Raw genomic sequence first — 16,510 nt, 5'->3', positions numbered from 1 at the left:
TTTATTTTTTTGCTCTAGCCTTTAGGGAGCTACAGTTCCCAGGACCCTTTGCAAACTATGGTTCCCAGGAACCGTTGCAGGGGGTTGGACTAGATGACCCTGGGGGTCCCTTCCAACTCTCTAAGATTCTATGCATGCCTGGGCTTCTAGGTGAACGTCCCTTGTGGGAATTATCGCTCCTGGTGGCTGCAATTTTCTCACGACATCCACGACATGGTTGGCATCGGAGCGCCAGATTGCATCCCACCCATCACATTGATTTAACCCAGATCGATGTTTCCCGGGGGAGGGGGGAACGAACCCCAATGCATTTTTTTAATTGAAAAAACAACCTGTTGTTGTCGCTGCTTATTTGCAATATCGAGCCCCCATCGGGAAGCCCCTCTTCACTAGAGGGCGACATAATGCAAGGAATACGCCAGTTTTATTCCCTGCAGTACATGATGCTCAATTTTCTGAGCATGGACAAAGCGATTCCTACCCTTGGGCCCTCCCTCAAATGTTGAGCTTGGTCATCTGTTGAGGTCAATCTAATTTAAGTTAGTCCTGGCCTTCATGAGGACCATCTCCCAGCGCAACAAACCGTCTGGACCCCACCCCATTTTTTATACAAGTATTTGATTTTTTTAAAAAAATCCGCTTGACATCTTATAAATTTAAAGGCCTTCTCTCCTGTGAGTACGGAAGGACCTTTGCACATCAGCTGGTTTTAAATAAATTGGGCTACTTACTCCTGTTCCAGAAGTGAAGTGTTTTTCCCTAGTCATGGGCAAACTTTTGCAGATTCAATTAATAAGTTAACTAACTAAACCCTATCCGATTTAGCATCTATAATTTCTTTAATCGGGGGACAGCTGGTGGTGTAGTCTAAAATATCTAGAGTGCAACAAGTTGCGGGAGACCTATTTGAGCCAGCTGCCCTCCATCTTTTGATGGGGGTAAGAAATGAGTGGGGCGGTGTGTTGGCAAGATGCCTTGCCCCCTTTCGTATTCACCCGTGTTCTCTCCTGTGCCACTCTCTGACCCCCCACCAAACCCTGCTTGGAAGAAGTGAAGGGATGAAGCTGGTTCTGGCATCTGGGAAAGGGTTGGGTCTTCCTGCTGGTCTGGGGAGTCTGGCATGATTTGCACACAGAACCCCTTAATTCACAGCCCACACACACACACACACACACACACCCCTAGAGATTAAGCGTAACTGAGTCATGGTAAAATCAAAAATTCTTTCCAGTAGCACAAAAATTCTAAAATCAAAGAATTTTTGATTTTGTTTTGACTATGGCAGACCAACACGGCTACCCACCTGTAACTGAGTCATGGTAGAATTTGACAATAGTTGATGATGATAGCCCTGTATACGGAAGCTGTTCAATGTTTAATTTTTTATTATGTGTTTATATATGTTTGGCCAAACTGCGAGAGGCAGTGAAGGATAGGCATGCCTGGCGTGCTCTGGTCCATGGGGTCACGAAGAGTCGGACACGACTGAACGACTGAACAACAACAACAACATATATGTTGGAGAATGGCTGGGGCAACCCAGTAAGATGGGAGTGTTACAAGTAATAAATTATTATTATTATTATTATGAGAAATTCGTAGGCCCACGATACCGCCGTTTTGATTCCTAGCCCCACGACGCTGCCATGTTGACGGTCCCTGGAGGTAAGAGGCACACGACTCCATCCCCGTTAGGAGCTTCCATGAGAAACTGGAAATACGTTTCAGATCAATTTATTGTGCCCAGGAATCTCTCTGACTCCTCCCAACATTTGGAACTTGTGGACATCCAACGAAGTTTCAGTTGCAAGATTCAGGACACATGAAAGGAAGTAGCAGTGCAGAGTTAAACTGTGGAACTCCCTGCCACAGGAGGCAGCGGTGGCCACCATCTTGAGTGGCTTCAGAGGAAGATTAGACAAAATCACGGAGGAGGAGGAGAGGGCTGCAATGCTCTGCCTCCACAATCGGAGGCAGCAATGTTTCTGCACAGCAGTTGTCGGAAACTGCAGGAATTATGGGGCATCTGGTTGGCCACTGTGAGAACAGGATAGTGGAATAGTGGAGTAGATGGGCCATTGGCCTGATCCAGTAGGCTCTTCCACCGTTCCCTCCACCTTCATAAGGTCTTGTCCCCCTTGGAGGTCCTCTTCACGCGGGAAAAGAGCCCCAGCTCACTTTTGAAAACAAAATCCCAAAGCACAAGGATCCAGGAGTTGTGGTAGGGAAGGTTGTCGTAATACTCCGGGGCGATTTTCCTCACCTGGAAGGAAAAACATTGAAACACTCAAAAATCAGACAGAAACAGAAGAACGAGGGGCGTATGCCAATCAGGGCTGTCTTTGCCTGGGGGTGAAAATTCTGGTGGGCACCCACTGCTGAAGCCGCCTAAGCTCTTAACTAACTATCTACCTGTGATGAAATAATAAATAATTTTGAACGAGCTAGAAAAACAAAATCCATATATACCTAGGTATTACCAAAATGTACACCTGCTGTTTCACTAAAGGACTTGGTGTGTTCATTTACCAAAGATCGCAACGGCGGTGCTTGTCAAACTGGGGCGCTGGGCGGATCTTTGCACCCCGGCGGCGCATATGCTAAAGACTCCCCTGATGCCGCCGATGATGGGATCTGAGTTCAAGTCAGGTTCTGGGGAAGTGGAACCTCCCCAACTGATGTGTTCTGGGCTAGAACTGAGATACGCTGAAATCACAGCTCAATTCACTTTCATAATGTGCGCATATATTAATGAGCACATGTTCCACAGTGGAACGGTTTCCCGCGAGACGTGGTGGACTCTCCTTCCCTGGAGGTTTTTAAGCAGAGGCTGGATGGTCATCTCTCGTGGATGCTTTAGCTGAGATTCGTGCATTGCAGGGGGTTGGACTGGATGACCCTTGGAGGTCCCTACAGTTCTGTGATTCTATGACTCTACTTACTATCTTTCAAAAGGAAAAAGATCCAAATGATTCAAGACTCTTTTGCACGCACATGGAAAAGGGACGTGATTTGCTTCATTGAACGGCTATTATTTTTTTCATTCACGGTTTCATAGATTCGTAGAAATGTACAGTTGAACGGGGCTCCAGGAGTCATCTACAGGTGAAACTCGAAAAATTAGAATATTGTGGGAAAGTCCATTTATGTAAGCAATTGTTTTCATTAGCTACCGGAGTTTCATATATGAGATAGACTCACGACATGCAAAGCGAGATACGTCAAGCCTTTGCTTGTTATAATTGTGATGATTATGGCGTACAGCTGGTGAAAACCCCAAAGTTGAGATTGTTAATTTGGGGTTCTCTGCAGCTGTACGCCATAATCATCACAATCATAACAAATAAAGGCTTGACATAACATATCTCGCTTTGCATGTCATGAGTCTATCTCATATATTAGTTTCACCTTTTAAGTTGAATTACTGAAAGAAATGAACCTTTGCACGATATTCTAATTTTTCGAGTTTCACCTGTAGTCGAAGCCCCTGCATAGCAGGAAGCCCAGCTAAAGAATCCCTGACAGATGGCCACCTGTTGGTTGAAAAATCTGCAATAAAGGAGAGTCCAACACATTAGGTGGTCTGTTCCACTGTTGAACAACTCTTACCACCAGAAGGTTCCTCCTAATGTTTAGTCAGAGGCTCAGACACATTTCCTCTTGCCCCCTGCTCTTTATCGCTCAGTTAGAGCAAACAGGAAATTCAGGTTTTCTCAGGGTTGACATTTGCTCTGATTTAGCACTAAAGGACCGGTTTCCCCCAGAACAGGAGGTGTGGGAGGAGAACTTCCTGAAGAAGTGTGCATGCACACGAAAGGTCATGCCAAGAACAAACTTAGTTGGTCTCTAAGGTGCTACTGGAAGGAATTTTTTATTTTATTTCATTTTTCCTGAAGTGCGGGTGAGCCAATAATCTCCTTTCTTGTCAGTTGAAACCATGGGTTTGAGTCCTACCGTCCAGAACAGGAGAAAACCAAGGAGTGTGGTGGAGTCTCCTTCTTTGGAGGTCTTTAAGCAGAGGCTATGGTTTTCCCAGTAGTAATGTACGGAAGTGAGAGCTGGACCATCAAGAAGGCTGATCGCCGAAGAATTGATGCTTTTGAATTATGGTGCTGGAGGAGACTCTTGAGAGTCCCATGGACTGCAAGAAGATCAAACCTATCCATTCTCAAGGAAATCGGCCCTGAGTGCTCACTAGAAGGACAGATCCTGAAGTTGAGGCTCCAGTACTTTGGCCACCTCATGAGAAGAGAAGACTCCCTGGGAAAGACCCTGATGTTGGGAAAGATGGAGGGCACAAGGAGAAGGGGACGACAGAGGATGAGATGGTTGGACAGTGTTCTTGAAGCTACTAACATGAGTTTGGCCAAACTGCGGGAGGCGGTGAAGGATAGGCGTGCCTGGCGTGCTCTGGTCCATGGGGTCACGAAGAGGCGGACACGACTGAACGACTGAACAACAACAACAACAACAAGCAGAGGCTTGACAGCCACCTGTCAGGAATGCTTGGATGGTGTTTCCTGCTTGGCAGGGGGTTGGACTGGATGGCCCTTGGGGTCTCTTCCAACTCTAGGATTCTATGAAAACAAGCTTACTCCCTCTTACTTGTGAGAGCCCTTAAGATGTCTGAAGATGGCTATCATATCTCCTCTCAGTCTCTTCCTCTCCAGGCTAAACATGCCCACCTCCTTCAACCGTTCCTCATAAGGCGTGGTTTCCAGGCCCTTGGTCACCTTGGTCGCCCTCCTCTGCACGCCATCCGCCTTAAAATGTGGTGCCCGGCAGTTCCATAGCCAGGGGCGTAGCAAGGGGGGGTGGGGGCGGTTCTCCCTGGGTTCCAGGGGAGGGGGGTTGACACTTCGGCCGGCCCCCTCACCCCGCCCCGCCAGGCGGGCCCCGAACGGGGACATGCCGCCTTTCCCCCCCTTCCAGCGGCTATTTTTCAGCGCGAGGGGCGGGCCAGCGAGGAGGGGGCGTCACGCTTGTCCCTGGCATGATGCCCCCTCCTCGCTGGCCCGCCCCTCGCACAGAAAAAAAGCCGCTGGAAGAGGGAATTTCCCCCTTTCAGCGGCATCCACGTGCGTCGTGACGTCACGATGCATGCGCCGTGACCCTCCCCCAGGGGGGTGCCTCTGCGCCGCTGCCGCCCCTGGCAGCGCAGAGGCTTGCTACGCCCCTGTTTATAGCAAAAACAGATAAGTAGCAATACTGTATTTCTAACCAGGACATGGTACGTAGCTCATTCTCCCAACTGCTGCTCCTTATGCGGGCAAAGCAACACCACCCGGCCTTAAGGGGTTTGCAATCCGTGCCCTCTCTCGGAGGAAAAAACACAAACTCTATGGAAAGGGGGTATCAAAAGCTGCCCGGTGAGGATCAAGAATGCTTTTAGTCCTTCGTTTTAATGTTGGAGGTGGAAACAGAGAACTGGAGGCAGAGGGGAGGGGAACGGAACGGAACGGAGTATCTGGGAAAGGGAGATGAAATGGCTGGCTGGCTTGGATACTGCAGAGGAGCACTCTGCACGGCAACATTTTGCAGGAGGTCCAAATTGTTTCAGTAACTGAGGGTCTTGGGTGTTTTAATGGTGTATTTTTATTTTATTTTTTGGCTCTATTCGAACGGTTGTCTCTGGTCCAAGCCTGGTTTAAAAACCAATAGCCCTACAGAGGGAAAGAGCCTTGAAGCTATGAAGATTACTCCTGGCACCCTGGAACCAGAAACCAAAAAGCAAATTGCCTTGCCAAGACGCTTCCTCCTTCCCGCTGAATCAGATAGCACCTGCCCGGGGTTAAAAGAAAAAGGCTCTCCCTATTTGCATTATTTAAAATAGCGCTTCCCTTGAAGTCGACTCTGCCTTTGTTTTCAATTAGCCGGCGCTCCAACTTTTCATACCAAGTAGACCGCAAAAGCACTGTTTAGATAATAGCTGCCACCCGTTTGTCTCCAGAGACAATGGAGTGCAGCTCAAGTCAAAATTCTGTTAGCAACATTGAAGTGACCTCTCCGAGGCGCAAGAGGTCCTGGGCTGCCCAGATGACAAGACACCCCCAAAAAAGCCTTGCTGATGTGATCCAAAGGAAAGCAGAGCTATGCATTTGGCACCACCTTGGCAGCAGGAGTTGCCGGAAGTAAATAATAATAATAATAATAATAATAATAATAATAATAATTTATACCCTGCCCATCTTGCTGGGTTTCCACAGCCATTCTGGGCGGCTTCCAACAAAATATTAAAATACAATGATTCATTCAGCGACTGATACCAAGAAGCATCAGCACACTTATGGGTCCACAGAGTCTTCGCAGCATGCATCAATAATAATAATAATAATAATAATAATAATAATAATAATAATAATAATAATAATAATTTATTATTTATACCCCACCCATCTGGCTGGGTTTCCCCAGCCACTCTGGGCGGCTTCCAACAGAACATTAAATTGCAATAATCTATTAAACATTGAAAGCTTCCCTAAACAGGGATGCCTTCAGATGTCTTCTAAATGTCAGATAGTTGTTTATTTCCTTGACATCTGATGGGAGAGCATTCCACAGGGCGTGTGCCACCACTGAGAAGGCCCTCTGCCTGGTTCCCTGTAACCTCCCTTCTCGCAGTGAGGGAACCGCCAGAAGGCCCTCGGAGATGGGACCCAGGTGTCCGGGCTGAACATTGGGGTGGAGATGCTCCTTCAGGTCTACTGGGCCTTTGAGGCCGTTTAGGGCTTTCAAGGTCAGCACCAACACTTTGAATTGTGCTCAGAAACATACTGGGAGCCAATGTAGGTCTTTAAGGACCGGTGTTATGTGGTCCCGGTGGCCGCTCCCAGTCACCAGTCTAGCTGCCGCATTCTGGATTAATTGCAGTTTCCGGGTCACCTTCAAAGGTAGCCCCACGTAGAGCGCATTGCAGTAGTCCAAGCGGGAGATAACCAGAGCATGCGCCACTCTGGCCAGACAGTCAGAAGGAGGCGTACATGGCGCCATCCAAACATCTTAAAGAGATTCCACTCAGGATTTGTGGAAGTTTTTCTGCTGAGCCTTTCCTTCTCCACACACACACACACACACACACACAGCTTAGAACTTTGTTTTTTTGCCTTGCAAGGCGGCAGAAAAATCAACGCTTCAGAGCGGCTAAAATTGATGATGTCGGACTGTATGTCTCCCACCTTTTGGGTGCCAGGATATGTGCAGAATCTTATTATAGAATCATAGAACTGTAGAGTTGGAAGGGACCATGAGGGTAATCTAGCCCATCCCCCTGCGATGCAGGAGTCTTTTTGCGCAGCGTGGGACTCGAACTCACAACCCTAAGATCAAGACAGCTTCCAGACAGCTCAGTCACATTGGCAGGATGGATTACACTAAATTGACAGGAAGCTGAATCAATTAGTTGGGAGGCCACTCCGCCCCACGCTGGTATTTCCCCAACTTTCGAAATTCCAGCAAATTCACAAAATGCCACACGCCTTTTGATTATTTCGAAAGGTTATCTTTCCTGAACTAGGTCATCCTGCTTCTGATCTCTTAGTAAAGTAATTGCAGGTGACTGTTTGAGGTGTTAGCATGTTAAAAAAAAAAAAAACCTCCCTGGCAACAGAAAAATTCATACTTGTACATTCATTTGTACAATGAAACCACCTTTCTTTGCCTCTAAGAACTGGACATTTAATGAAGCAGCATTAAAGACCTCCCTTTTCATGGAGTCTCTGCTTTGATTTCTGGCCTTTATCTGTTTCAGGCAAACCTTTCCCACCCGGTAACGAACCGCAAGGTGAATTGATTTCCCCCTCAACAGTGAACGGCACCTGAACAGCAGGCAGGAACACAAACCACATGGCTTCGGTTTCCCCCTCTGTGGCGAAATGCAGTATATTTCTAAATTTGCATCGCTTTATAAATTAGCATCTTAAAAGGCAAAGACATCACCTTGCCGACAAAGGTCCGTATAGTTAAAGCTATGGTTTTCCCAGTAGTAATGTATGGAAGTGAGAGCTGGACCATCAAGAAGGCTGATCACCAAAGAATTGATGCTTTTGAATTCTGGTGCTGGAGGAGACTCTTGAGAGTCCCATGGACTGCAAGAAGATCAAACCTATCCACCCTTAAAGAAATCAGCCCTGAGTGCTCACTGGAAGGACAGATCCTGAAGTTGAGGCTCCAGTACTTTGGCCACCTCATGAGAAGAGAAGACTCCCTGGAAAAGACCCTGATGTTGGGAAAGATGGAGGGCATAAGGAGAAGGGGACGACAGAGGATGAGATGGTTGGACAGTGTTCTCGAAGCTACTAACATGAGTTTGGCCAAACTGCGGGAGGCAGTGGAGGATAGGGGTGCCTGGCGTGCTCTGGTCCATGGGGTCACGAAGAGTCAGACACGACTGAACGACTGAACAACAACAATAAATTAGCATATTCACAATGGATGTAAATTTGTGCCCTGTTTTTCAATGTGTTTCCTTTCCCTGTTATTATTATTATTATTATTATTATTATTATTATTATTATTATTATGCAATGCACAAGCGGCCACTCTAGTTTTTGGCTATTTCGTGATGAATGTGACCTTTTCTTCTTCCTAATAATAATAATAATAATAATAATAATAATAATGGGTTCAGTAGTTTGAGAGCTGCCTTGGGCTTACATGAGACACAGTGTTGCGTAGTGGTTAGAGTGCTGGACTAGGACCTGGGAGATCTAGGTTTGAATCCCCACTCAGCTGTAAAGCTCACTGGGTGACCTTGGGGGCCAGTCACCATCTCTTTGCCTAGCCTACCTCATAGGGCTGTTGTGAGGCTGAATAAACAATAATAATGTAAATAAACGAAAATAATTTGGTACTAAATACCCAAAAGACAGTAGAAATGGTAATTGATTTCAGAAGGCACTCTTCCGTCCTGCCACCACTTTCCATTCTTTGTAACATGGTTGAGGTAGTAGAGTCCTTTAAGTTCCTGGGCTCTATAATTTCTTATAACTTAAATTGGTCAAGCAACATCAATAGTATTATTAAAAAGGTCCACCAGAGGCTGTATTTCCTGCGTCAACTAAGGAAATTTAAATTGTCCCAGGAAGTGTTGATCCAATTCTACAGAGGCATCATTGAAACTGTTCTCTGTAATTCTAGAACAGCTTGGTATGGTACAGCCTCCAAGAGAGACAAGAAAAGGCTCCAACGAGCTGTAAGAATTGCAGAAAGGGTAATTGGTGTTAGCTTGCCTTCAATAGAGACAATTTATGCTACCCGAGTTAGGAAGAGAGCAGAGAGAATTGTAGCAGATCCTTTACATCCCGGTCATCATCTGCTTGATTTACTTCCATCTGGACGTCGCTACAGGACTTCATATACAAAATCGGCCAGGCACAAGAATAGTTTTTTTCCCTTGTGCCATTAAATTGTTAAATTCGTAGTTGTATAGCTGAAGGGGAGGTAAATTATGGGTGGGGTTTCTTTGCTTCTTTGTATTGTGAGAGGAACAGTGTCTGTATGTTTACATTGCAATGTAGCCGAAACAAATTCCAAGTATGTTGGAAAATGTACTTGGCCAATAATATTCCTATTCCTATTCCTAAATAATATGTTGAAATATTATCACCATTATAATTAACTGTTGTAGTAATAAGGACGCCCTTTGCACATCCTGTTTTGGACTGGGGGATGGCAGGCAGGGACTATACTGTTTTCTCAATGCCTACATAGTCTGGGCTGCATGAATGCAAATAATTAGCGTGGGGTTTTCCCCAGAATATTGCAAGATATGATCAACAGGCAATGGGACCAAACAGGCTGGGCGGTCAAACAGTACACTCTTCAACTGCTTAGTTGCTTATATGTGTGTCATGCACCCTGCCTTTTGAAGGCACGCAATACGTTTCGCTAGGACAGCGTGGTCCAACACGCATGCGGCCCTTGCTAAGTACCTAGTGAGCATTGCTGGGGGCAACGGGAGACCCAAAGCCAGTGCCGGATTTTGTTGTTGTTGTTGTTGTTCAGTTGTTCAGTCGTGTCCGACTCTTCATGACCCCATGGACCAGAGCACGCCAGGCACGCCTTTCCTTCACTGCCTCCCGCAGTTTGGCCAAACTCATGCCAGTCGCTTCGAGAACACTGTCCAACCATCTCATCCTCTGTCGTCGGATGCTGGATTTACGTATAAGCTAAACAAGCTCTAGCTTAGGGCCCCACTCTCTTGGGCCCCCCCAAAAAAAACCCTAGATGTACATATCCAAAATATAAAAAAACAAATAAAATAAAACCTACATACAGCAACCGTGTTTTGTGTTGTGTAGGCTCCTATGATGTAAGTCATGGGCCCCGCCTGCTAGCCTGATCCCGAAAACATCACTGGTTTGCTCCTTTCTATATATAGGGTGCCTACATTCTGCTATTTGTAATTATTAATAGTTTGCATCATGCCTATTATTGAGATACCTACAAGGTCCATAAATTACCATATAGCATATATTCAGCACACACAAAAACCCAGCAACCATTTGTTGTGGACAAAGGACAGCTGGACATAGAAAGGGCCCCATTACCTTCAGTAGCTGAGGGCCCCATCAAACCTCAATCCGGCCCTACACAACGTCCAGGATCCCTCCCACGACCGGTTGATTTCTCACGGCAGGAGCAGCGACAAATCCTTGCACTCTGGTGTTGTCCGAAAGTCCCGCCTCCCCACTTTCCCAGGAGCGTTCGGAGGGATGGAAGGCAGGGGCCTTGAGGTCCCGGCGGCAGCTGCTCTGTAGGGGCAAGACCTGCTGGGAAGGGCAGCCGAGTCGCATGCCGCTTCCTGGACTAAAGAGTTAACATTGCCCACAACGGACGCTGCCTCTTCGCCCCGAGCTGCATCTGACTCCAGCCTTGGCAAGGGCTGGGAGAAGTCTGCCGTTGGTGAGACCCCACTCGCCCTCGGCGGATCCCCCCCTCTGCTACACCGAGCCTGGGAGGCTCTACGCGACGGCAACCCGAGGGAATCTGCTGGCCTTACCAGTGGCAACCTGCTTCCTGGGATGCTGGGGAAGTCGTGGTGCTCCATGTGGTAGCCCACGTTGAAGGTGACCCAGTTCAGGGGCCCGTAGTAGGAGACCGTGTCGTAACCCTTGGCGTACATGTAGTGCTCAGCGATGAAGTGCCCAGAGAAGGGGTGGAGGCCCATGGCCAAGACGGAACCGGCGACCATGTAGACCAGGGGCTTGAACCCCCACAAGCTGTATATGAGGAGGTTATAGCCCATTTGCACAGCTGTGTTGATGACCTCCATCTTGGAGACAGGCTTGGGGTTGATGCAGAGTGGCCGCAGGACGTAGAAGAGGGGCTGCAGGAAGAGCCAGAGGACCTTCCTCAGCGGGGTGTTGAAGAACCGCCCCTCGAACTCGGTGGGGACGTCGACGTCCAGCCCATCCATGGCCAGGCAGCGGTGGTGGTCGACGTGGTACTTCTTGAAGGAGGTGGCGTAGGGGAAGCCGATGGGCAGGTTGGCGAACATGCCGAAGAAGCGGTTCCACCTGGCCCTCTTGTTGCCGAAAGGCACGTTGTGGGCGATGTCGTGGATGGCCAGCGTCATCGAGTGGTTGACGCAGCCCCCAAAGGCGTAGGCCCAGAAGAAGACCCACTTCCAAGGCAAGCCCATCACCAGGTAGCAGGCGAGAATCTGAGTCAGGACCATGAGGGTCACCACCCACTTCATTTTGGGATCGGGGCCCATCAGCTTCTTGATCTCCGGGTACTTAGCTGTTGTGGAGGAAAAGAGGGGCGAGAGGGGGAATCGTTAGCCCAGGAATGGAAAACCAGCAAGGTCCCAACTCACGAAGAGCGGCAACTTAAGTTGACAGATTAAGCACAGCTCGCAGACTTAACATATGGAATAAGAGAACAAGAAAAACGTACGCTTAAAAAAAGAATGGAAAATGTTTATTGATCATACGGGAAACGATTGTGTACAGCTGAAAACGCTGGCAGCCTTAAGATAAATCCAACAGCGCAAACAAGTTTTGATGGGTGCAATAATGGGACACCGATTGGTATAGTTTTTGAAAAACAGGCAGGGATTTACGATATGTAAAATGAACCATGGAAAGAGAAGAAAGGAAGCCATTGGTATCTTAAGGATGTAAAATGAGTATTTAAAATTGTAAAACAAAATTTGATAAAAATTATATACGGTGGTACCTCGGTTTAAGAACAGCCCTGTTTATGAACGATTCGGTTTACAAACTCCGCAAAACCAGAAGTAGTGTCCAGGTTTGTGAACTTTACCTCGGTCTAATAATGGAATCCGAACGGTGGAAGGGCACCGGTGGCGGGAGGCCTCATTAGGGAAAGCGTGCCTCGGTTTAAGAATGGTTTTGGTTTAAGAACGGACTTCCTGAATGGATTAAGTTCGTAAACCGAGGTACCACTGCATATACCGTATTTTTCGGTCCATAAGGCGCTCCGGACCACAAGACGCACTTGTTTTTTAAAGGGGAAAAACCAGGGAAAAAATATTTTCCTGGTTTTCCTCCTCTAAAAAACACGGAGGGGAGTGCTGGAGGGGAAGCCCCTTCTCCCTTCACAGCGGCTCATCCCCGCTTCCTTAAAGGGACATGGGGACGAGGGGAGAAGGTTTCTCCCCTCCTCCCCATGTCCCTTTAAAGCAACAGGGGATAAGCCTGCTTTTGGCATCGGGGTGCAGGGTGGTGGAGAAAGCAGCAGCATCCCCGCTGTTTCCTCCACCACCCCGTGCCTTGCACCGATCCTTTTGGGATCGGCGGGCAGCGCGTGGGGTGGTGGAGGAAATCCTCTACCAACCTCCCTGCCGCCCACCGATCCCAAAAGCAGGCATCGCAGCTGCCTCCCCCCACCTCCCGCCGAATACGGCGGGACGTGGGGGGAGGCAGCAGAGATGTTGGTGGTTCATGCTAGCAGCTCCGTGAACGGAGCTGCTGGCACGATCCACCAACATCCCCTTCTCTTCCCGCCGCCTCCCCACATCCCCCGTCGCGTTAGGCGGGACGTGGGGGGAGGCGGCGGAGGTGTTGGTGGATCATGCTAGCAGCTCCGTGAACGGAGCTGCTGGCACGATCCACCAACATCCCCTTCGCTTCCCGCCGCCTCCCCCCATCCCCCGTCGTGTTCGGCGGGAGGTCGGGGGAAGCAGCGGAGATGTTGCTGGATCGTGCTAGCAGCTCCGCTCGCCGAAAGAAGCTTCTTTCGGTGAACGGAGGTGCTGGCATGATCCGGCAACATCGCTGCTGCCTCCCCCCACCTTCCGCCGAACGCGACGGGGGATGGGGGGAGGCAGTGGGAGCGAAGCCTTCGCTCCATAAGACGCACAGCGATTTCCCCGTCCATTTCAGGAGGGAAAAAGTGCGTCTTATGGAGCGTAAAATACGGTATATAGGCTTGTGGGCTTCCCATCGGGGGATCTTGCTGTCAGGGGCTGGTTGGATGCAGAGGAGAGGTGGAAGGTGCCAGCTGGGGAACCCCCAAGGGAGATCCCAAAGGGGGAAGACTCGGAGCCCGGGGACTGGTGGTGGGACACTGAGGAGAGGTCAGAGGAGGAAGCTTGAGAAGAGATGCTGGATACGGAAGGGACAACAGGGTTTAGTGAGAAGGAGGAGCTTGTGACAGAGAGCAGTTCAGACTCCGATGGTGAAGCAGAGGAGGGGGGTCTAGAGATCGTTGAAGCATCCCAGGAGCATCCCCCTGCAGCTGCAACAAGCTCTCCTCCCCACTGGTCTCCAAGAACCCGCAGGATAATGAACAGAGCAGAGCAAAGGCCAGAGGTGTGCAGATGCAGTTTGGGACTACTTGGGAAACATCCGGGAGAGGAGGAGCCTTAGGAGGGGTGCAAGGCAAGGATCTTCACTCCTGGCAAGAGCTGCTGGGAAGAGTTGCTGAATTGCATGCCATTTCCTGGACTAAAGGAGCGCCCTACTCTCATGTAGGACCCTGGCAGAGACACATGCCCAGCTGGCATATTCTCTCCCTCCTGTTCATTCGTTCGGGAGCTTCAAAAGCTTTCTTCTGCCCGAACATCACAGCGACTGATACCAAGAAGCATCAGCACACTTAGGGGTCCTCAGAGTGTTCGCAGCATGCGTTAATAATAATAATAATAATAATAATAATAATAATAATAATAATAATAATATTTCTACCCTGCCCATCTGGCTGGGTTTCCCCAGCCACTCTGGGCAGCTTCCAACAGAACATTAAAATGCAATAATCTATTAAACATTAAAAGCTTCCCTAAACAGGGCAGCCTTCAGATGTCTTCTAAAAGTCTGGTAGTTGTTTTTCTCTTTGACATCTGGTGGGAGGGCGTTCCACAGGGCGGGTGCTACCACCAAGAAGGCCCTCTGCCTGGTTCCATGTAACTTGGCTTCTCGTAGTGAGGGAACCACCAGAAGGCCCTCGGCACTGGATGTCAGTGTCTGGGCAGAACGATGGGGGTGGAGACTCTCCTTCAGATATACTGGACCTCAGCAACTCAGCATTTTGGCTAATCTACTTTATTTACATATACACAACACACACGGAGCAGTGCAACATGGCTCCCTCTCTCTCTAGCATCAGACAGCAAAGAAAAATAAACAAAGAACAATAGTCCCACTTCACGGAACACAGTAAGACAAACATCCTGTCTTCCGTCACTTCCCACTTCCCACTCCGTGGAATTAAAAGATACACCATCATTTGAGAGATAACAATCCTATGACTGCAGACATGGGGAAGTTAATAATTGTTGTTGTTCAGTCGTTCAGTCGTGTCCGACTCTTCGTGACCCCATGGACCAGAGCACGCCAGGCACGCCTATCCTTCACTGCCTCTCGCAGTTTGGTCAGACTCATGTTGGTAGCTTCGAGAACACTGTCTAACCATCTCGTCCTCTGTCGTCCCCTTCTCCTTGTGCCCTCCATCTTTCCCAACATCAGGGTCTTTTCCAGGGAGTCTTCTCTTCTCATGAGGTGGCCAAAGTACTGGAGCCTCAACTTCAGGATCTGTCCTTCTATTTCACTATTAATATGCTTCTTCTTAATTGTATTTCAGCTCAGCAATTACTTTGATAAAATACATATTTGGGAATGTGCAAATGGCTTGAGATACCTAGTAGGTCCATAAATCACCATATAGCATACTGTACTCAACACAAAAAGCAGCGACCATTTGCTGTTGACAAAGGACAGCTGGACATAGAAAGGGCCCCATTACCTTCAGGAGCTGAGGGCCTCATCAAACCTCAATCCGGCCCTGCTTGTGGCTGGTAGCCATGTTGGTCCAGTTCCCTGCCCGGCTTGTCCCACTTCACCCACTTCGCCCACCCTCCAGTCTCTCCCCTTGGCAGAGTCCTCCACCTACAACCTCACCCAGGATCTCCTTCCTTCTGCTCGTGTGGGGTTGCTCCGTGTAGACCCACTCAAAGTCATCTCTGCTCCCGGTGTTACCCATGGGAAGGACCTCTCTGAGACTGACTCAAGAAGACTCTCCCCGCTTTTATGGAGAGTCCCTTGGGGTGTGCTCCCCACAGCTGAGGGTGAGGTGATGCCTCCAAGACTACTTTCGTTGAACCCAAATCCTGTCCAACCTGCTGGACCAAGGCACCCGCTCAACCAGTTTGCTCTCTCTGAGGAATTCCTAACTCTGTGGGCAACGGTGGGTGAGCCGGAATAGATTTGCACTTCGGAAAGTGTGTCATTATCACACGGGACTAACTCCTCTACGGCGAAGAGGACGATTTGCTATATTCGAAAGGAACAGTGTGCAGTTCTGGTTTGCATCGTCTGGAAAAAGGAGATATTGTCCTGCCAGGGGAACCTGTAGCTGTCAGTCAAGGGTAATTGTTAAAATCAAGGGGCTGTAGTGACTCTGCTCTGTGAAGAAAGATTTCAGCGTTTTGGGCCATGTTTAGGAAGGTGTGGTTTGTGTCTTAACTGTGTATTGCTGTAGTTGGTTTTTGTAATTACTCTTTTGAATGATGGGTGGGTTTTGTTTAAAGACTGTTGTGCAGATCATTAGCGACAGTGTGACCATGAGACTTGCATACAGTGGGAAGGGTGAAATACACTCGGAGCATTTTCTTCGTGTTTGAGGCTATTAAATCAAATAAGGGGTGTGCGCGAAGGTTTTATGGGCATATTTGCAGGGGGTGAACTAGAGGGCCTTTGGGGTCCTTTCCAAATCTACAGTTCTATGGTATTATGGTTCTACTAGCTGTCCCGGCCACGCGTTGCTGTGGGGTGTTTTGCTTTTTAAAATTCTGACCCCGAGATTATTCTGGAAGCTCCTGTTTTCGTTCTTCCCTGTCCCTCTAGAGCAGGGGTCAGCAACCTTTTTCAGCCGTGGGCCGGTCCGCTGTCCCTCAGACCATGTGAATGAACGAATTCCTATGCCCCACAAATAACCCAGAGATGCATTTCACATAAAAGAACACATTGGTCGGTGGTATTGATCACTTGGGACTGTGTGTGTTGAACATGCGAAGCTGCGGCAGCCATTTGAGGTGAGGGCACTTGGG

At 48.6% G+C, this 16,510-nt stretch overlaps 1 protein-coding gene across 1 annotated transcript; it reads right to left on the bottom strand.

The window, feature by feature from the left end:
* Window positions 1–2,117: 2,117 nt before the first annotated feature.
* Window positions 2,118–15,506, bottom strand: LOC117052498 (sphingolipid delta(4)-desaturase/C4-monooxygenase DES2-like). Its single transcript, XM_033159484.1, has 3 exons — window positions 15,363–15,506; window positions 11,000–11,742; window positions 2,118–2,263 (listed from the first exon to the last, which is right to left on the bottom strand). The coding sequence occupies exons 1-3, from the start codon at window positions 15,442–15,444 to the stop codon at window positions 2,120–2,122; spliced, it is 969 nt and encodes a 322-aa protein (XP_033015375.1). The 5' UTR covers window positions 15,445–15,506; the 3' UTR covers window positions 2,118–2,119.
* Between the last annotated feature and the right edge of the window lie 1,004 nt (window positions 15,507–16,510).

Source organism: Lacerta agilis, chromosome 8, assembly GCF_009819535.1.
Source record: "Lacerta agilis isolate rLacAgi1 chromosome 8, rLacAgi1.pri, whole genome shotgun sequence".
NCBI lineage: Eukaryota > Metazoa > Chordata > Lepidosauria > Squamata > Lacertidae > Lacerta > Lacerta agilis.
Note: the sequence above shows the minus strand (reverse complement) of the source record. Positions and strands in the feature narration are given on the sequence as shown.